The sequence below is a fragment of the Hirundo rustica genome, chromosome 6, assembly GCF_015227805.2.
Source record: "Hirundo rustica isolate bHirRus1 chromosome 6, bHirRus1.pri.v3, whole genome shotgun sequence".
Taxonomy (NCBI): Eukaryota; Metazoa; Chordata; class Aves; order Passeriformes; family Hirundinidae; genus Hirundo; species Hirundo rustica.
The window spans coordinates 56,727,063-56,749,828 of record NC_053455.1 but is presented as its reverse complement, the minus strand read 5'-3'; the positions used below and the strand labels follow the sequence as shown (position 1 = coordinate 56,749,828).

Genomic DNA, 22,766 nt, shown 5'->3' with positions numbered 1-22,766 from the left:
GCAAAATCTGTATTTTTCTTTCAAACTCCCAACCTTTTTCCTACTAGAAGCATTCAACTCTCCTTCTCGATAATCTTACTAAGTCTAGTGGAAACACTTAGCCTTTCTGGTTTTGAATAGCCTAACAAAAATTTCTATTTTTGAACCTTTCCTAATTTGTTGGGATATTTTGGTTTTGGTTTTTATTTTAAATAAATATGTAAGAAATAAGAAGACAGTATAACTTCTCTGGACAATTTTCATAGAGTAGAAGTGCAAGCCTCTCTTTAAAGTCAGATTGCTTGCAGTGGAAACGAGGTCAATTATTTCATTAGCTTCCTTTTCAGAATCAACTACTCTAAGCCTACATTTTGGGAGCTTGGTACTTCACAGTGGTTCAATATTTACAATAGTTGCTTTACATTTAAGGAAGAGCCAATATTCATTTGCTTTCTCTATACTGGAAGATCATAAAAAGGTTGTCACAAGTGCTGAAACCTCACAGGGGACTTCAAGAAAGTTGTTTGCATACAGTGATATGGATAAAGAGGAAATTTCTTGCTTATTACCGTCACAAATAGCTAACATCTTAAGCTGATTAAATAGCCTGATTTTTCTTTAAGGAAGGAGTTGCTGGCACAAAGGGAAATAAAAGCAGCCTTGAAAGCATTTATCTTTTTTCTCAGATCAGGAGCCAGACGCACTGCAATGCTCACATTGACTTCTTTTAAAAAGTATTTCAGCCACGGCAAATGTATTCGGTTTCTGTTGCTCTTTGTGAACTTCGCCCCCCCCCCCCCCTTGACAAAAGGAAGATTTTTGGGCTGATTTGTAAGTATTAGGGTGTGATGGAAGCCTTACTGGCAGGGATATTCACTACTAGGAAAGACAATGAATTAATAATTTACCATTGAATCATGTCTACTATGAATTCACTGTTAGGAAAAAAAATCTGGAATATATATATTTTTTCCATTCATACTCGATTACCAGAGAGCAAAAGAAATTGCTTAAGACTTTCAGACTTATGAGCAGAAATTCTGGAATTCATAAAATAATAGAATCATTTGGCTTGGAAAAGATCCTTAAGATCAAGTCCAAATGTCTTGTCTGTCGACAGCACTGTCTAAGAGAAAACTGCAGAAAAGATATGAAAACAGAGAAAATCAAGAAAAATCTAAAGTGAAACATCTTAGGAATGTAGCAGTTAAAGAACAGAACTGAGAAACAGATTTGATAAAATTATCATTCAGACTGCTCTTCTGCTTTTTCATTCCTAGACATGGATTATTTTAAAGCTGAGATGCTCTTGGAAGCCTTCCTAATTTTGGCAAATCTGAATACAGAAAAGAACTTCAACTTGCTTATTTTTGCAAAGCATATATTAAAGAATTTAGGCCTGGAGTAAGATTTGAATATATCTGGATTTCTGTTTACTTGGGTTTAATTGTACAGCCATGCAAAATATTTTATTAAAAGAAATCCGTAGAAAGAACAAATTGCAACAATTCTTATGAACTGAACAATTTCTTATGAACTGAAGAATTTCATGTTGTACTTAATTGTGAATGTAAAATTGAAACTGGACAGCTTGAGGGGTTTTTCTTCTTGTATTTCTGACTCAACAGAGGGCAGGAGGCATCCAAATGTGTATCTTTCTCAGCGAACAGCAAATCGAAGGTATTGTAGTTCACTGAGGGATGAATTCAGGGCTTTACTCTCTCCAGCTGCTGTTTTAGGTACTTTGATTGAGCTATGACAGATTAAAAAGAGAGAAAAAAAAATCAAGATGATAATAAATCTGAGCCATGCACTTCAGCATCAGTGAAGGAACCATGACATTGCTGCTGTCCAACATAAATGTCAAAGTTCACGGATGGGATGCAAAACTTTTGTCAGTGATCCAGGAAGATTAATGTATTAAATGCCCTTAAATTCCCTGAGTCAAATTGGGCACCTGTACCCAGAGAAATATGGCCCTACCACACAGCCGAATGGGCACACTCGACAAATCACTTACTGTGAAAAGGTCAGGAGTTGCTGAGAACCTGCTGGATTCATAAGGAAAACAAATCTTTAGAAGGAGACAGGTGGGGGCAAGGGACAAAGATGAAAGTCGATATAACCCTCTGTGCCGTCAATTTCCACCTTTGCCGGTCCCTCTTGTACCTTCCTGTTAACAACACCCACAGCTGTGTACCCATGGAATAATAAAACAGAAATGCCACAGAACAGCATCAATAGTTCATTAAGGCTAGAAATTCTCGCGACCCTCAAGATTAAGATATTTCAGCCTTTATGAAAAACAGCCTATTTTTGCCCTTCCGCAGCTATCTAAAACCAGACATTTTCCAACAAATGCAGTCCTGCAGAATGGTCTGTGTCTTAGAAGTTAATTTATTTTTCATTCATCTTGACATAAAGGTCAAGACAGTAATGCTTCAGCATTTCAGGGTTTTAAGGCTGACAGTAACTTCACCAAACACCTTAGCCTTGCATCTGTCTGGAGGTTTCAGCAAGGGGCCTCATGGTGGATTTTGCACCTAAGAAAAGCAGGATGTGCTTTTATTTTAGATATTTAAAATCACTGTGAGCCACAACTCAAGAAACTTGTGAACACCAGAGACTAGGCCAGAGAAAGGATCAGAAGGCCTTATGCTCATACAAAAAAAGTCATTTATAGCAACGGCTGCATGTTGAACCCTATTTGATAGTACCAACCACTTTAAAGAAGTGTCTAAATTAGATGCATGTAAAATTTTCCAGCACTTAAAATATGAATGGTTAATATTTTAAAACTGTCCTGGAGATTTTCACCTATTTCCCTCTATGACAATGAATAGGCACACTTCATACTCTCCATTTTTCCAACGCTGCAGACGGATCCACACCCATTTCCATTCGTTTGCGTGTTCAGAGGTTCTCCTTTGCTTTCTGTTCTTCTCCCTCTCTCCATCCCTCCCTTCTGACATACACACTCATACATGACCATCCCAAGTCTAAGATACATCAGCATGGGTGGAAAGATAAGATTCTGATGTATTAAATACATATAAATTGACCACTGGCATAAGCTTAATAAATGATGTTGCCTGTAGAGCTTTGGTGGTCTCAAAAATGACTAATGATGAGTAGGATAGAACTGGCTGGAGCCACAGTTCCTTGCTCTGTTTTGATGGAGCTGTAAGAAGCTGTGTGAGAAAGCCAAATGCAAGCTGCCCTCCTTGACCTTACAGATGCTGAGCCACATCCCTGGAAGTGCTTAAAAGGAGTCCAGACATGGCACCTTGGCACTCTGGGACAGGCTTAGTGGTGGAATTCGCAGTGCTGGGTTAAGAGTTGGACTCAATGATCTTAAAGGGTCTTTTCCACTCTTACAGATTCTACACTGTAGAATCACTGTAGATTCAATGAAGAAATCATCAGTCATCAATCACAATGACCTCAGAATTACGAAGCTAAACCATCTAAGCACCTATGAGACCCTGATTTAAGGAGTCATTTAGTTACTCTTCAGGAGTGATTGAGAGAAGGAGTCGACACCTTTCTTGTCCAAGTCCTCAGACCACCTCTCTGATGCACAGTTACTTCATTAATGTCCATCAACTCACAATATGCCTCTTGACCTCTTGGATTATAACATGAAGGTCCATTAAAAAATATTTTTATCCGATGCTTTCAAATATCATATGAATAGGAAAAGACATGAAAATCCAGAATTTTAATTTGAAAGATGCAATTTATAATGTTTTAAAGAGCAATTTGCAAGCTATTTTTTTAGCCTTCATTTAAGTTTAGTGACCTCTGCTATATATCTGAGACATAAATGTCAGCCTTCCGTCCTTATTTAAATAATCAATAAATCTGCCATTGTTGATAGGTAATTTTTATTTTATTTTATTTTTAATCACAATTTACTCATGAAAGCTGCAAGAAAGCATTAAAATGTGTCTGGACATACATAGTTAAAACCACTGTGAGTAAATCTGTATCTGAAGAACGTTAATGCAATGTAAACAGAGCAGAAATGTGTTCAGAAACCCTAGTGGATATTTGAAGAGTTGTTTGTTTTTCTATTCACAACAGCGAGTAGACTGTAGGACAAAGCAGTTAAATTATCTCAGTGATTAAACTGTTTATCACTAAGTAGCTTTTCCCTTTATAAATGTCAAAGTGACTTAAAGGCCTTTTTAGAAATAGGAGCAGAAAGCCAAGATGCAGCACAGTTCTCAAGGTTTACTGTTTCTAAAACAATTTGAAAAGTTACAAGTGGAACCTAGATCTTCTCACTCCTCACTGCAAGTCCAGCAACTTTCCAGTTGCTTCTAGAGAAGGTGATGCAACTGAGTAAACGGGACGCAGGGAGTTTGACAAGCACTGCTTAGCACAAGAGCGAGGTATTGACCACTAGACAGATGGGATAGCTTTTTCAAATATTCCAGTTAAAAATGAGTTAATTAAATAACGGAGTCCTGAGAGAGCTGTCATCTCTCCAAATGCACCTGCTTTCTGGGAGGCGGCAGGCACACGGCCAACACGTGAAGGAGTGAGAGGATGAACAGATTTGGGAGAAGGAAAGCGATACAGGCAGCTGAAAAGCCACGTCACTAACCCTGCAGAGTAAAAAACTCATGCTGAGCATCAGTTCTTAGGCTGTAAAACAGAAGAATTTCTTTTTTTTTTTCCAGAGTAGATTTCAGGAAGACTGAAATACCATGAATCATAGAATGGTTTGGGTTGGAAGGGACCTTAAAAATCACCTACTTCCAAACCATCTGCCAAGGACAGGAACACTTTCCAAGAGACCAGGTTGCTCAGAGCTCCATCCAACCTGGCCTGGGACACTTCCAGGGATGAGTCACCCACAACTCCTCTGGGCCTCACCACCATCACAGCAAATAAATTTTCCCTAATATCTAGTCTAAACCCACTCTCTTTCAGTGTGAAGCCATTTCCCTTTGTCCTGTCACCACAGGCCCTTGTAAAAAGTCCTTCTTCCTCTTTCTTGTGGGCTCCCTTCAGGCACTGGAAAGCCACAATTACATCACCTTCTCTTTTCTGGGCTGAACAAACCCAATTTTCTCAGCTTTTCCTCGTAGGAGACATGCTCCATCTCTCTAATGATCTTGTTGGCCTTTCTCTGGTTAACATCCCTCCTGTGTAACTACAAAGTTCCAAATCTATTATAATCAACATCTCTAATAAAAAGACTGAAATAGAGGTTTTGATAAATATAGCAATTCTGGAAGATCTAAGCAGAAAATCCTAGGAATGGTATTTATGTACAATCTTAAATGATTCCTACAGTAAGGACCTGTAGTTGTCTCCCATGCCCCAAGTGATGCACCCCATTTTCTTGTGGAATATGCAATTGCAATGGTACATGCAATTGCTATCATAGTTAATAGCCTCTCTCAAGTTGGAATTCTGCAGATTTCAATCTCGCTGCACTTTCTTCTGAAGCAAACTCTGCAGCATTTCTTTTTTAATCTTTTATTATGAAAAACCCATTCATTTTACATAAGAACCTTAATCTGATAATTAATTAAATGGAGAATAGCAAATAATTAACAGGATTAAAAGCAAGATCTAAACTAGTTTGAATATCCTGGAAACCAGTCCATGGTATTTAGGCTTGTTTTTTAACTTGCAAGAGGTTTTTTTTTTTAAAAAAAAAAATCCTCATTTCATCCAGCATTCTGATAGAAGATATTCTTAATGTCTTAGATGTACAATTATTGCCACTATTTGTCATATCCAGAGTCTTGGAGATATTTTGTGCTTGCAGCAAGTAGAATCTACACTCTCAACTAGAAAGTGTATTCTACTGGATCTGCATTTTCTTTAATTAAGTTAATTTAGCTTGATCTGTATCTTACTTCCTGAAATTATTTTCTCCAGAAAAAATTAGAACAGCTAGTTTCTTAACATGAGGAACTGAAGGGTTATGCTTTAGCAAGGACAGCAAGGAAATTTCTGATTAGGTCTTCCTTGAACAATCCACTACTACACGAAAAGAGCAGGTGCTCTCATTCTAAAGTTGAGAACTGGACCTGTCCCCCAGCATCCAGCCCCTGGATGACAGCAAGAGACAATGCAGTTCTTCATTCCTGGGAAGTAAAATTTTGCAGATTCCTGTTGTTGATCTGTAAGAAGGGCTTCACTTCTTTTTTTTTTTTTTTTTTTTTTTTTTTTTTTTTTTTTTTTTTTTTTTTTTTTTCCCTGTCCTAGACTGTTTCCTTGGCAAAGCTCTTTGTTTTATTGAGGTTTCTAGACAGTCCGTGCTAATTCTGGAGCCTTGGCTGTTTAAATAGAAAATATTGCCAGGACAAACTGGCAGAGGAATTCATGTGAGCCATTCAGTGCTGCTTCTACCTTGTAACCTAGAGGATGTGGAACAAATGCATTCCCTTAAAGAATTCCTGTCCAGTTCCACACACAGAAAGAATTGCTCTGTCTTACAGACAGCACAAGAACTTGTTACTTTCGGTCCATAACCGCCCTGGTGTGAAGAGAATCCAGCTCCTCTTGCTTATGCCCCACAAGCTGATACTGGAGCTTGACTTGTGCCTTTATGCACAAGTTGTTTCCCCTGAAGCCAGGGAGATTTCAAGTACAGGAGGACCACGAGTTTGGAACACAAATGATGTTTAAGTCTCCATAGTTTTCTACTCTGAAAGAAAGTCTCTCCCCACAAAGGTCCCCTTATTTTGAGTTGTGTTTTTGTAGGCAATTAAGTCACCATTTTTGAGAACCAAACAGCAAACCAGCAGTGTGCTGTGTGCTTTAGAATAAATACAGTATAGCAATTACGGTTAATTGCATATGAGATTCTCAACGAGACCGGGAATGAAACAAGGGTGACAAGCAATTTACCAGACTGCACTTTCAGTGCCAAAATCAATTATGACATTCCAAATCCTGTAAACACTAATAGCAAGCTATGTGTCATTGTGCAACTTTGACTGATGTCCAGCATGTACTGTCTGGCTGTGTTTAGCTATGTGGAAGATGCAGTAACAACTCCTTTAAAAGACAGCCTACAGCACATATTTATAGGGGGAGAACAAAACACCTGCATGTACATTGCAATATTGCTGCCGCTTCTGCTGCCAGCAGCTCCAGAGTGTTTAGGCTAGCCTCTGGATGTCATTGATAGCATAAATACAGAGTAATAATTAATTTCTAGGCAATGCTAACCAATGCAGAATGAGGCTGAGTATGAGGCTGAATTCATAGCACCGAGCTTATTTTTCAGTTTGGCTTGCTATTGGATGATAGTAGCAGGGGATTACAAATCCCTCTGGGGGTTATTCTGCAGTGAAATACCACCAGTTGCACAGTATCCTACTTCTTCTAAAACAGAATTTCAAATGTGCTAGCTTCACTCAAGCAATAAACAAGAAAGAGCAGATAAACAACCTTACCGGAGAGAGAAATTATAATCACGGGTTACGGCACAGTTTTTTTAAGATGAGTTCAATTATAATCAGTGATACGCTTTGCACATGATGCACACAAACAAATGGGATGTAGAGAAGAGGCCATCAGCCTTGAAACCTTCTTCTTGCAGACTCATGGCTGCTTTTCCTTGGGCCTGTTCCAAGGAGAGAACCACCGCTCTCCTCATCTCCCTCCAAGAATTACAAGGAGTGTAAAGGAGATGTTGGTGTCAGCCCCTTCTTCCTAGAAATCAGAAAACCACTGCTGTGGGATGCTTAAGAGAACAGCATGGAAACCCTGAGCTTTCACGTATTCTCTCCTCCCCCAAGATTTGCTCAGCTGGATTGCTCTCAAATCTGGGGGATTCCTTGCCTTCGAAGAACTTAAAAAGTTCTGCTACTTCTAAGAGGAAAACCATCACAATTGATGGTAAATTTATCGCCACAGTTTTTTCATCTTCTGGTCTCTAAAAATAGTAATGGGGGTTCTCATTTCTCCAAAGACAGCTACATCCTACTTTTCTTGCTAGCTGGAATACACTGATGGGATTTGCTAACTTTTCAGCCACTTCAGTGGGATGACTTTAGGATAATTTTTTGAGAACTTAGTACTTATTTCTTTGTCATCCAACACAGGTGGATAATGCACCCACCAATATCTACTTTTTATCCTGGCTCCTCATGGCCACTTAAAATAAATAAAGAAATTAAGGTTGAAAGAATAAAATAAAATCACTTGTCTGATAGCTTGATTATATTAGGGAAAAAAAAAAATCCCTAAAACAGAATTACGTGAACATTACTTTAAATCTTTTCTTTAGCCTCAGGTGCTTGTACACATCCTTTTCTCAGGAAGTCCCTGTGATCCCATGTCTTTAAAATCAAAACAATTCCCACCATCAGGTTGACTTAGATGATTCTAGGAAAAAAACCCAATCATTTTTTGAATGACTAAATGTGAATGTTATGAAAATATAAACGTTTTCACTTGTAAGCATGAGATTACATTCATTAAGAAAAAAACTGACAAAAATGAAGAAGGGAAAAGGACCAAGCACTTCAAGAATTGCACGTTCCAGCTTCCAGACTTGTGAAAGTTTTGCTGTTAGTGGGTTGTTGAGTAGAGTTACTCATTGTAATTTCTCTAGAGGACTTTCACATAAGGGGTGGGTAATTAATTCTGTCTGTTTCCTAAACATGAGGACAACTTACATTGAGGTATACTGAAGTGAATAAACAAATAAGTACGCTTAAAAACAAGCAAATAGAGACAGTAAAAATACACTCTTTAATCCCAAATGTGAGGGGCACACAAACTGGAAATGGGGCAAATTAGAAATGTGTCCCTCACCAAGAAAAATATGGTTTATTCTGCATTTCTGCTACAATAATGTATTATCATGACCATATTCCTTTCCGTTTCAGTCTCAAATGATGTCACACCAAGACATGCATTTGGAAGGCCATGAAAGCAAATGCTCAAAACTCTGAACTGATGTTGAAAATTGGGCAGTAAATGGGAAAATGCTGGGGTATGCAAAAGATTACCTGAAGTTACCCTGTTAGACCTGTTGCTGTGCCAGACATGGGGTGGAGTGAGGGACATGATTTGAGTCTGAGAATGTAAACCCAAGCTTGCAAAAAGGTATCATGAATAAATTCCATGGCTAAACATAAGAAAACCAGCACAGAAATGGAAGTTTTGAAATCCTCCTTATGCTTTTATTTAGTCCCATTTGAATGTGTATTCCACAAAATCACTGCCTCTCAATTATGGCTTCCTTGCTGATAACAGAAACACATTTCTATTTGCTAACCCACACAGGAAGAAAATGTATTCTGTTTATTATTTATAAGAGTAAAGTGCTGAGAGGCCCCAGCAAAGCCCAGGCTCTTATTTTGTGTTTGCTATGGAAATAGATTGAGCCATATTCAGGCAGTCTACTTTCCACCTAAATCCTTGGGCCCACCATTTTCTCTTGGCTGCTTTTTAGGCCGTTTTCTGCTCAATGCTTTACTGACATCACACTTGAGACATGCCCTGCTTTCTCTGCTGATTACAGAAAGGGCATTAGATGGAATTTTGACTGCATATCAGTACTGAAAAAGCAGCTGAAAGGGTGGGGAAAAACAGCACTGACAGATTTCTACAAGATCACATCTCAAGTGCCTGGCACAATTAAAAAAAAACCAGCCTTAGTTTTCACAGTCCCCAAGCAGTAATCTATTGCAGCCAACTAAAACATGACTCCTGTATCTAAAAGACCCTGAGTTAAACACATTTATACTAACACATTGTTGAGAATTATTTGATTAGCAGGATTTACAGGCAAGCACCTCCTGTGCTGCTCTGCGTGTTCACAGTCCTCCTCAGCTGCGGTGAAGTCCTTCCATTACCTTGAACCAAGTGCATCAGCGTCACTTCTTTCCTTCAACTGCTGAGTCAGGAAATACTCTGTCAAAGCCTGCTTCTTCCCCCTTATTTTTTTTTCCAAAGGCTCACAGGTAAAAGAATAAGCAACATTTGTGTTTTTAAAAACAACACTATTAATATTTATCTCAGGATGACCTAGGGATTTAGGATGTATTTGCTGTCATTTACTGGGAAGAGTACTTCTTGAAACGCTGCAAAAGGGGTGCTCCCCTGCTCATCAAGGCTGGTTATGCAACACTTCTGTATCTAACATTTTTTCTATTCCTGTCCTAATAAAACTATTTTTGTTTATTAGCAACATCTGCAAATTTAACAACCCCAGCACGTGCTATACTATGTGCAATGAATCCAAGATCTCATGTGAACACCGACTGTGAGGTGGTGTTTCTTTTAACGCCACTGATTCTATAATTGCCATTGTTAGTTGCCAACCATGTTTCAAACCGCTGGGGCTGCCGCAAAAAATAAAGAATTGCTCTTCTTTTGCAGCTTGGGAAGTTTTATACTGCTGGAGTCCAAGGACTTACATATTTCCCAGATGCAGCTGGCTGTTCTTGCTGTCATGCAATCCACCACACTCCTTTACTGATTGCTTTATCACATCCAGTTTGCTCACATATCTTTGAAATAGATTTTTAAGGCACTAATTTTTCAGCTTTCTGATCTGCTTTGCTTGATGAGAAAATAAAAATGGATTTTCACCAGCCTTGATGCAGCAGTGAAGACTTGAGAAAGGAAAAGAGCAGAGGATGGAGGGACTGCACAGTCTCTTTGTCTCTCCATCTCCTGTATAGCATATGTCATAGCAGATACTGTCACCAGGGCTGGGGAGAAGCAGCGGACAATGGGAGAAAGAAAAGCAAAGGGAAAAGAGCTGTTAAATTCACCTTTGGCAAAAACATCTCACAAGGGCAGCAAAACCGTCCTGAGAGGAAATCCAGTGTGGGAGAAAATTAGGGATGCTCCTGAAGAGAACAGGACCTGGTGAAATAAAAGGCAGTACTGATTTGGGGTTTTGAATTCCCTAATTCCCCTCCTCCCTGGCTCTCATGATTTTGAATGAAACATTAATGCTGCTTCAGATGCTTCTTCCCTCCAAGGCCAATCAGCTGCTCAGTAGGGCGTGAAGCGGTTGTTCATTTGAACAGCTAACGAGGGAGTGGAAGGACCGAGCTAATTCTGAGGCTCTTCCAGCACTGCTGAAGCTCACATTTGTCTTGGCACACAGGGAATGACCTGAAGAGCCTCTCTCCACTTTGGAAGAAGAGGAGCTGTGTGTTAATTCTGCGTAAACAACCCCGAGTTGTCAGGAGGGATAATTTTTCACAGTACGGCTGTAAACATCCAGTTTTGAGACTGGAGGAGACACCTCGTCCTGCTTAGTGCCATGGCAACAACTACCACTGGAAATCTTCCACACAGAGAGGGGTACAGAAAAAAGGGAGGTAAAACTGCCAAACGACCAAAAATGTCAAATCCTAAGCCTTCCATTTTAACAAAATTACTGCTTCATCTCTCAGTGCACAGAGCCTTTAGGATAAGAAGTGGATCCCGAGACTGAATTTTAGATGTTCCTGAAGGTGAAAATCGTCTCCCCCCTAATCTGGGAAGGAAAGAAAACTTGAAGTGGCTGAAGGTGCTGCCGGTCCTGTTGCTATTAAGGTCTGTTCTGGTTTCCAGCTCCCAAGAAAAAGAGAATAGAATGAAGAAAAATCCATCAAAGGAAGAAAGAGCAGTTTTTGTTCACAGCGCTGGGTCTGACTTGTAACACTACAGAAGGACCGATAGAGTAATCACTATCAAATCGCTCTGGCAAACCTATACCTGTGCACTGCTATTTTGGGAACTGCTTTTAGCTATTTTATCATCACTGGCTCCTAGCAGCAGCAGGAAAGAAATCATCTTGACTAGTCAATTCGCTCTTTATGACACAATGACAACAGAACAAGAGACAGGTACAGAACAAATAAGGTAGGCAGGAACAAGACATTAACTTGAGAATGAGAGCAGATATAAAAATGTTACACCTTCTGCGGCTAAGAGAAGCTGGCAGGAACAGTGATGCTGCTGCACAAGGAAGAGTCAAGGTGACAGCTTTTCCATATTAGGGGAAGCCAAGCTTTCTCTTTCCTGATTAGCCACAGCATGAATGTCAACATTAAATCATGATTTCTCAGCCTGCCTTCAAAAGCTACTGAGCCCACAAAGAAAACACCAGTCAATGAACAAACCAGTGAGTGATAGGACCCCCAAGACAGGCCAAGAACTTGGACAGATCTGCTTGATCCATTTTTTTTTTTTTCTACAGCAAACTCCACAAAGAAGCTCAAAAGGCTTGAAAACTCAAGACAAAAAAGGCAAGTTTTAGTGTAATATAAAACAGAAATTCTTTCAACAGTGGTATAACACGGTATATCCACAGCCTTTCCTGGCCACTGCGTCCCCACAGGCAGGTCCTCAGAACCCCAGGCTTCAACTCTGCTAACTCTAATTTCCAGGTGATAGCAAGTCTTCTAGGTGCTTTTTGGTCCCTTAGGAATATGAGTTTTAACTCTCTCTTCAGAGGCCTGGCTGCTTGTTCTGCTCCTCAGGTCCCTCTCCTGAGCAGAACAAGCGACAGGCACCATGCCACGCCTGCTGCACCTACAGGTTCCACCACTCTTTGTGAAACACCTAAGAACTTAGAACAAACAAAAGAAATGGACAAAACTGGGTCGGTCCCTCACCTTCTGTTTACCTGCTAACCCTAATTTCTCACCTCTGCTTTTTCTTAACCTCGTTAGCCATCTTTAATATTTGTCGACTTAAAATGAAAACAAAAAGGAAGGAAAGTTTACATAAGACTTTTGTTATCATGGATGCCTTAGTGGCATCTGGAGAAATAGGAACCTTTCTTCATGATGGCATGATCTATTGCAGAAGAGAGCACAATCACAGAAGTAAACAAACTTTGAGCAACTGGTTTAGATTTGTGTCCTGTATTACCCCGGGTAAATAGGTATAGCTTAAAAAAAATAGAATTGTACTGATAAGAAAACTTTCTCTTTAGAGCTTTACATATTTTTATAGCAATACCAGATTTGTTTTGTCTTGTATTTAGCTGCTAATGGACCTAAAACCTATTTACAGCAGGTAATGTCACTGCTACACATATCCTACATCAGCCCTACTACAGGGAATAGGACAGCACTCAGCGAGAACAACTCAATACCTGCTGCACTTCCCTGAAGCCGGGCTCAGGAAACTATTTTCCTTTATGCTGTGAAGAGAGAACTTAGCATAATGAATACTTGAGATCAGCATATTTAGGGCTTCCCAAAAAGAGATGGAACAACTAGGCATTAATCGTATCCATTTCACTTCTCTAGGGGAAAAAAAATAAACTCCTCTTTTAAATGGGTAAAACAGCTGCTACAAATGGAAACAGAAGATCATAAGACTGTTGGTCTCATTGATCATTTTCTAATTTGCATTGTACATTCCTTTCTATAATAGCAGGATAATTTGTACAGAATTACAAGTTGTAATTATTTATAAAATTGGATAGATGCGAGAAACAGCTTTTGGAATGTCTTAATATGTACTGGTGAAGCCATGAACTCCACGCACCTCCATGCACCTTTTGGAATGTCTTAATATGTACTGATGAAGCCATGAACCTCTTGCAAAGGACAAAAGAAGCAGAAAGTTTTAAAAGACAACTCTAAAGGGATTTTAAATAGCTGCAGATAGATGCCCAGTGAGACAAGTGTGTAAGACGGGTCAAACTTTATGTACTGACTGATTACACTACTGAAACTCTTACTGCATTCTGTAATTTCACTAAATGTGAGAAGAAAACAAACTATATTGCTGGAGTCAGCGAACTAAAACAGAGACGAATCAAAGAGATTAAAAATGGGGCAGTAAATAAAATGAAATGCTGCTTGAGAACTGGAGTGGGAACACCTCAATGGGCAAACACATGGAACACTGGTGTATACACAAATACGATTTAGAAAAGGGATGGAGAAACTAGGCACAAAGAAACATGGATGGGAATGGTGAAGACTGGTTTGCCAGAAGATATTTTCAAAGATAAATATTTAGGGCTTTTGTATACACACAGGAAAGGTCCATTGCAGGGGAAAAGGAAGTATTTAGGGAGTTTCAGAGACTGTAAGATAGAATTAGGATATTCTGAACGAGCTCCTTGGTGGACACACAATGAACTGAAAAAATGTATACCCAAGGGAAGTCAGCAAGGCTTTCTTTTTGTGTGCATGTGAAACTCAACAGGAACAAAAAGAAAGTGAGAAAGTATCCTGGCAGGAATTATCCTATTTCAAATCCTCATTCTTCTTCTTTTAAGAAGAAATTTGGAAGGTTTTTGGAAAAGCCCTTTGAAAGTTTTAACTTCAAAATCATTAGCTCCTGACACTTTTTTTTCTGTCAGCATGGTGGATTTGCAGCAATAATCTGAAAGCTTTTTCTGACAGATTACAGACTTCCAACATTTATCTTTGGTAGACACACATCAATTGTAAATTGGCTTAAAACGTATACACACACATGCCAGTGTTGACTGCATCTACTGTATTTCTGAATTCCAGCTAACCTTAGGAGATAGACAGGATCAAATCCTGCAGTGTACATGCTTGCAAAAGGAAACCAAACTGATCTCACTTGGCTAATGAATGCCTAAATCCAAAAATGAATGTCTTGAGCAGCTTAAGCCACACAATACCCAGTGTGACTACAATAGCAAATGTAAGAAATGTGCAAACCACCACCTGTTAAACATAACACTTTATGTACTCTCCAAATAAATGTATCAAGTACTCTCTACTTAACAGTACTACAAAGCATGCAAAAAAGATTGATGTGGTAAAATGAACTTCAGGAGCTGCGGTTGCAACTGATAGCATCTGTAATTAATTATTCTAAATTCTTATCCCTTGGACTAAAATTTTGTTAGCAATATGAAAGGGCCATAAAGCTTTAGGTCAAAATAATCTCTCTTTATCTCTTTGGTCTAAATAAAGCCACAGAAGAGCTTAAATGAATGACAAAATATAGCAAAAGATGTACAGTGCAATGTTCTTAAGTACAGCTTTGCACTACATCAACAAGGATCATTATTTTCAGCGGTGGAAGAGCTAAACCCTAGAAATGTGGTTTTAAACAGAAATACATAAATTGTAGTTTGTGCTCAGCCTCTACATATTGCACATCAAAGCTGGTACAGAGCTGCACAGCCTCGAGACTGAGTTTAAGCATATCTGCTGTTATGACAGCAATAATTTTGGACTTACATTTCTAGGTCTCTGAATTGTCACTGTAATTAAACTCACAAAAATTAGTTTGGAAAGGAATTTTCCAGAAAGCTATCTGGAGGAACATGTGGCTGGTCATTTGTAGTTGGGTCACTAAATGTGTGGATCACACAAATACCGAACAATTCAGCATTCTACCGTAATGAAACTCTAAAAATGTCATTATTGTAAGGCAAGTTCATGGGATTTTCATATCCCATTTAATAACCCATAAATCTGTTATATTTTATAAACTATTAACCCATAAATACATGACAGTAACACCTCTGCTTAAGCAATCAGAGCTTTTTGTGACAAATGTATACTGTGGCCTGCACAAAGATTATGTGTAACTCTAAGGAAAGCACAATTAGAAAATTCTTTCCCCTCTCCCCCCGTTTACGAGGAATGTGCAAATCCCATTGAAATAGGAGCTATGACAAATGCAGTGATCAAGATTTAGTGGCAAAACCACTTTGTATGTACAAGGGCTATATTAACCTGTTGCTCCTCATCAGCAAAACTGGCACTTAGGACAGGAATTCAGGTGTAAGACAGACTGCATGCTATCTAGGCATCCTAATTTTCAAAGGTCATTCCTCTTCAGGCCATTTTCAGTGGTAGATATTTTTGTTACTCACAGTTGAAAATAACCCGTTTTCCTTAATGTTCACTGCACACTTGGAATAAATTGTGTGACTGTAGAGATAACTGATTTCTGATTCAGTTAGCATGTTATTCTAACTTGTAGTATTGCTTCACAAATGGGCTTGCAATGACTTCAGGAAATAAGTATTATCTCTATAGATGTGTCGTATTTGAGTAAACACATTTTTTTTCTGTTAAATACGAAGGAGTGTAGTTGGCATCAGTCTGTTTAACACAGTGTTTACACATTGTTAGTTTCAGGGTATAAGGGCAGACTGCAAACAACAAACTTTCGGTAAAATCCCCATACAAGTGAGGACTAAAACCAAAATGGAAATGGAAGCCCCAGAAAGCTCCTACTTTCCACAGCTGTACTGAACGTGGATGCAGAGTCCAAGAAGGGCTGGAAGCCACCTTCCTCTTGCCTTTTTCTCGTAGACTGAAACATTTCTGCTCCCCACAGAGCAGGAGCAGCCATGGGACAGCAGTGGAGTGAGGTTTGGTCACTGGGACTGAGGAAAACCTCCTCAGGTTTGGCTTCTCAGGTTAAAGTGATGCTCCACTGCAGCTGCAAAATCTCAAGTTTGCACGTCTGGAAAATATCAAGTGATCTCAGTAGCGCAGGGCTCCTTCATATCTGAAGAGTGTTTAACATGACTGTGTCCCAGCCTGATCAAAGCTCAGTTTTATCATGAGGAAAATCTTTGTAGTCGTCCTTTTCTCTGGTTTTGAAGAGTAAATCATAACTTAAACACCTTTAACTCTGCAAAAATAATAAAACTGGATTCCTGGAAAATGTGATATGCGGTGATAATAAAAATTTTTACTTTTATTTAAATTGATTTACCTTAATTATAGTTTCAAGCCATTATTAAGTGCAGAGGTAGTCCCTTTACTTTGAATATGATTTGCTCTTTTCTACAATTTGTTTCAAAATTTAGCTATCTGTTTAATATAGATTTCCAAGGAAAAAAAACAATAGTCAACTCCTCCAGTATGACAGGAAAGTCTCTGAGTGCCTCTTTGTTTAGAGAGAATCCAACTAGCCAAGCATTTTAGCATTCAAGCAACAGGAAGTAGTTGTTTTTACCTTCTTCAAACTTGTTCCTGACTTTTCAAAAGTAAAAACGAATACCTATATTTAGTCTAAAATACATAACATCGCTGTATTTTTTTCAACTCTTGAAAGAGCACTTTGGTTCTCAAAACCCAAAGGAACTTGGGCCTCACACGTGTTCCGTCATTTGACCTCCAGGCAGGAAATATGATTCACACTTGTCCTCTTTCCTACAAAATCTTGCACTAGCAGGACACATTGAATACTATCAGGAAAAGAAAATTAAAAAATGTGGAAAGCAACAGCTCGCAGTGAGGAAAATGCAAAAACATACTGGAAGTTATTTCACCCACTCAAGTATTTTTCTTGTCTTTAAAACTTGTAAATGTTTTTTGCATTTATCTAGATAAACCTAGATACACTTAGCATCTTGATGAAACTGTGCAGCTTGATATGCTCCTGGAAGACTTGGGGGGTGAAGTGGGAATAAATCAGGAAGTAATTTAAGGTGTTAATATTTTAAAATACCTTTTTAAGGAATCAAGCTACTTTCTGAAGACAGATCTTATTTTTCAACTCAGTTCAGAATTCAAGAGAAACTTTCTGAGGTACAATTTAATTCCAAGTATTAACTTTCTAGGGAATGAGCAGCCCATGGGAGCAACACTTCGCACAGGAAACCTCGGCTCTCACATTCCACTAGAGGGCTGGGAGGCCACATTTATGCCTCTCTGTTTCTTTGCTTCTTTGTGCTTTTTTTCTGTCCTGAAGTTGAAAGTAGACATTAAAAACTAAAGTACTGATTCATAAGATGCTTAAATTCTACTGCAAGGACATAACTGCAGTTTCTCATACATTTTGCCTTCAATATCCATCCCATTTCCACTCCCAGATTTTTTAATTTCTTGACTGTCAACTATCTTTACCTCAAGTACTAAAATCTGGCTTTCTGTCACTGTGAAATATTGATCTCATACTTATGACCTGTAAAATACTTTATGCCTTCTGGCCATACTATACTCACAATATTCATCAAGTATTCTGTTCTAGCATCTAATAGTCAATTTTAAAGCACAAAATTAAGAATATTATAAGACATTGATGGTTCATCCTCAAGATGTGCAATCCAAAGTAACAGAATAGAAAACTTTACTTTTTCTATATATTCATTTTTCCACTACAAAATTAATGAAAATTCACTATGATTAGTGGCCTGGACTTTTGTTAGAACCCTTATCTTCATAAGCAGCTTTTTTGTCTCAATTCTTCTTTAATAGTCTCTCTATCAAGATTTTCTGCTTTCATGATTTTGTTGTTGTTGTTTTAGTTTACTGGACTTTTCTTTTTTTACACATAGAATGAATTCTTCTGCTCATTCTTCCTCTACAATATTTGCTTTATCATGTGTCATGGACTGATATCCTATGATCTTGAGGGATTGTTTTCAAATGCTCATGTGACAAACATTGTTTTTACTTGAATATCTCTGAGAGGTCCATCTCACTCTCCTTTATGAATGTATTACATCCTTGATGCATTCAGACTTTGCAATTTATCCTCATAAAGCCCTTCTGTGATACAGAAATATTATTGACATTTTACAATGGAACAGAAAACGAGTCGGCTTATTAAGGTATCTAAATGCTTAAGGATGCCTTTTGAGATTTTCAAGGTTGCTCTGACATATAACTCTTATTGAACTAATTGAAGATTTTTCACTAAATGCCTAATTTGCATTTTTAGTTTTCTGAAAAGCTGTAAAATCTGACTCACTCGTGTCACCCATGAAATCCAGTGGACCAACGTGTTAAACCCAGATCTCATTAGCCCTTACTCATGCTCGAAGCACGTGCAGCACTCCCCACAAACAGGGGAAAACTGCTGAAATATACTGAAAAACTGAAAAATAAAGACATGGCATGCACCACAAGCATCCTGTCCCCTCCTGGCCTGAGTCACACAGACAGCAGGGAGCCACACAGCCAAGTGCATCAGATGTCAGACAAGAGAGGAGTGGATCTCCAGGGATCTGGCTGCTCCATGCTGGGACTGAGGGGCGCCAGGAGGCTGAGCTTGGACACAAACGCTGGCACCAGGCTCAGCAGCCCCTCAACTCCCTCCCTCACTTAGGAGTGGGTTTTTCTAACAAGTCCTGACAGGGGTCAGAGCCAACATCGAGGAATGGCTTCAGCCAAAGGTGCTGCAGAATTGCCTGTACCCACCATGCCACTGGGTTTAGGCAAGTGGCCACTTTATTTCAGGAACACTTTTCAAAGTGTGTCCTCACGCATTAATTCCTGTACAATACCTAGTTATGTACCTCATCAGATACTTAATCACACACTTTTCCCCACTCTGATGCTGTAGATCTTTTTAGACTGCTGTTTTGGGTGGCCTAAGAGCCAGTTACCCAGTCTGACTAAAGCACGTCACCTTCACACCTGTGGGGCCAGGAAGCTGGAACAAGGACAGCTTCATCTTTTGCCCAGTTCTGGTAAGGAGACGCTGTCCTTCAGCACCACTTTTCTTCACATCCCTCCTTAGGCCTCTAGTGGCCGGAAAGGGAACGGATCAGCTGTCAGGGCTTTTTAAGGCCGTTTCGCCCTTGTTAAGTCAATGAAACTCACGGCATGAAGCAAGCTGGGTTTGGTCAGTGCATTTCTTGCCCTTTCACTGTGAGTCGTATCGCTTCATTTTGGAAGCCATGCGCACTGTCTTCTTACAGCCCACAGCACCACAACTAAGGACCACCTAAACAAACCACGTGGACGGCCATACGGGGATAATAAATATATTTTAGTCAAACAAATATGAGATTGGGTGAATTAACAAATTCCTGACGTGACTGCCTCACAGAAGTATTTCCCAAGTCAGGGTTTATGGGTAACACGTTGCCTGCTAGACCCTCTGAGGCTGGCTGCAGCTGCAAAAAATAAAAACGTTCAGATTGAGGCCAATGGGAAGATGCTGCCGGCAGCATAATCGCTCACTGTTGTTGCACATTGGCTGGCGAAGGTTAGGGACTGCTGCTCTGTGTAATCGGGCAGGTTCGCAACAACACCGGGAGGCTGTTGTGTAATAACAGTTCAAGCAAAACAGGTAGAAGTAAACACACTTTTTTATTTGTTTATTTCTTTTTTTCATCTTTAGGTAGAGGTGATAAATTTTTACTGAGCACACCGCGTTTTAAAACCACTCCCAAACAGATGCCAGGCAATCTTTTTGCCCGAGGTCGATGAAAAAAAAAAAAAAAAAAAAAAAAAAAAAAAAAAAAAAAAAAAAAAAAAAAGCAGGTAGCTTCTGAAAGAAATCTGAAAAGCTGTTATCCAGGTGGTGGAGGTTAAAGTCTCCATATGCATTTCAAGTAGTTTCATATCCAAAGTGAGCACTGATTTAAGCAGACGGCTTTGGAATCATGACCCGATATACGAATATGTGACTGATCCTTTAGTAAATGAAAATTACAGAAAATCACAGGTGTCTGTCATAAAAATTACTGCTTATATGAACAAAGTAATTAAATCTGCCTATATGAACCAAACAATTAAATTTGCCTACTTTTAAAGAATCCCCATCAAACATTGCATGAATCACTTCAATTTGAATATTTTAAGTAGTGAAAAGCCAGAATGGCTGCAAATAGCTTTGGATACGAGCAAACTGAATGATGGAAATTTCCTTATTCATTTATTGTGACAGCACATCTTTTTCCTCTGTTGCGTATATTTTTACTTAGTTTTACTTGTTTTCTCCAGGCCTCCAGCATATCCAAGGATTTGTCAGGAAGTTGCATTCTGAATGTTACTTGAGGCTACCAAATTACAGAAAATAATTTAAGAATAGAGTGTCATAAGACTGCCCTATGTTGAACGGACTGATTTATTTCAGAGGATAATGAAGCAATGAATACTGTGCTGCGATGACTGGCCGATCTAACAGCGAGGCTTCCTAGTACTGCAAACGTTCATCAACTTCTGTCTTAACTCACTACATTTCTCCTCATACTGAGCAAACTCAACTTGATGATGTTAAAAAAAAAAAAAAAAAAATACAATAAGTTCCTGCTGTAAACTGCAATGTGCCTTTCCTTGCGCCCAGAGACAGATCCTCAATCTTTTCACGTTTTTGTGCAGCTGGAGCTCAGCTTCCATAAAAGAAAGCTTCCTTAAGTTAAAGTTTTCAAGTAAGGGTACTATACCACGATGCGGAAATCATAATCCTGACAAACACACAGAAAACCAATCCAGTGTACACCCTGCCAGACCTACAGCCCCCACATCTGCTACAGAAATGCGAGGAACAGTCTTTTTAGCATGTGACATACAGAACGGGGGAGTTGGGTTAAACCGCGATCCAGCTAAACCGAGCTACGAAGCGCCTGGGCGCTTCACCCCGGGCGCTGGGAGGGCCAGGGGAGCAGCGGGGCAGCCCCGGGCACTGCAGCAGAGCGGCGGCGGCACCGGGCAGGGCGGCTCCGACCCGCTCCGGGAGGACAGCGCCCGCGCAAAGTTGCGCGCCCGCCCCCGGCGCTGCCGCACCCGCCGCGGGCTCGGGGAGCGCCGCGGGCTCGGGCTCCGCATCTCCCCCAGCGCCGGCCGCTAAAACCGAGCCTGGCGGCACAGAGCCCGGAACGCCGTCCTCCCCCGGCCGGGCCGGGAAAAGCCCCGCAGCCCCGGAGCATCCCCCCGCCGCCTGCTTCCCTGCGCGGCCGCGCCGGCAGGCCTCTCCCCGCGGCTCCCGGCCGCCCGGGGATGCTCGGGGCGCTCGCCGTCCTCCCGCAGCCGGGGCCGGAGGGAGGCCGCCGGTGCCCGCGCCCCCGAGGGCGGCGGCCGTACCTGAGTCGCTGAGGCGGGGCCGGGCTCTGTCCCGCAGGTAGTAGATGAAATCCCGGCAGTTCTCGTTCTCCACCGCCCCGACGGAGCACAGCTCGGCCAGCAGCTGCAGCGCTTTCTGGCAGATCTCGTCCTCCCTGTCGCCGGGCATCGCCCCGCAGCATCCTCGGGAGCGGAGCGGAGCCCTGCGGTCAGGCGCCGCGCCGCTGCCCGCCGCCCGCCTGCGGCCGCCGCGCCGCCGCCCGCATCCTCCTCAGCCGGCGGCGCCCGCCCCGCCGGGCCGGGCAGGGCCGGGCCGGGCCGGGCCGGGCCCCGCCGCTCCCCCCGGTGCCGCGGCCGGGGGCGCACGGGGGTCCCACCAGTTGAACGCGAGGGCGGGGAGCGCCGGCGCCGCGGCCGCCCAGCCGCGCTGGCGCAGCGCTGCCGGCGGGGGAGCGGGCGGGGGCCGCCGCGCCCCTCTCCGCCCCGGGGGCAGGACTGCCCCGAGCCCCGAGCGCACACGCTCGGAAACTTCAGAGGCGGCGCAGGGAGCGGCGGAGCGCGGGTCCTGAGGGACGGCGCCCCGTCCCCCGCCTCCCCATGGCCGGCAGGCCCGGCCCTCCGCCGGCCCGTCCCGGGCCGTGTGCCCTTGTGCCTCGGTGCCCGCTCCTGCTCGGCAGCGATGCCGTCCGCTCTCCGCTCTTCGACTGCCGGCGCCTCGCTATCCGGAACGCGCGCCCTCGCAGTCGGGAGGGGAAAATGTTAGAGATGTACCCCGGGCGGAACGGCGATCTTCATTCAGCGGGTTCATGGGGACGGGTTGAAAAAGAGTTAAAGCGCGGCTGGGAAAGCTCGGGCAGCTGAGACCCAGCCATAGCTGGAGGGGAGGGCGGGAGAGCCTTGCCGGAGGAGGTGGCGGGGCTGAGGAGATGTCTGCCATTAGGCGTGTTTATCCTGACAAGTAGGAGATTCGTAAGGTGCTGCTTCGCTTTCTGGGTTTGTGGGCTGGGAGGCTGGTGGGTGTCATGAGGGGAAAAGCTGAGAACTGGCTGCTCCGTTTAACTTCATTATTTTTCCCTCTCTCTCTCCCTTTTATAATAG

General features: G+C 41.5%; 1 protein-coding gene across 3 annotated transcripts in view; it reads right to left on the bottom strand.

Moving 5' to 3' along the window:
* Positions 1-21,871, bottom strand: part of LOC120754597 (synaptotagmin-9) — a 67,959-nt gene extending 46,088 nt beyond the window's left edge. For all 3 annotated transcript variants that reach the window (XM_040068374.1, XM_040068375.1, XM_040068376.1), the window contains exon 1: positions 21,690-21,871. In XM_040068374.1, coding sequence (XP_039924308.1) covers positions 21,690-21,837 — 148 coding nt within the window. In that variant the 5' untranslated portion in view covers positions 21,838-21,871. The remainder of the gene's footprint in view (positions 1-21,689) is intronic.
* Positions 21,872-22,766: the final 895 nt, after the last annotated feature.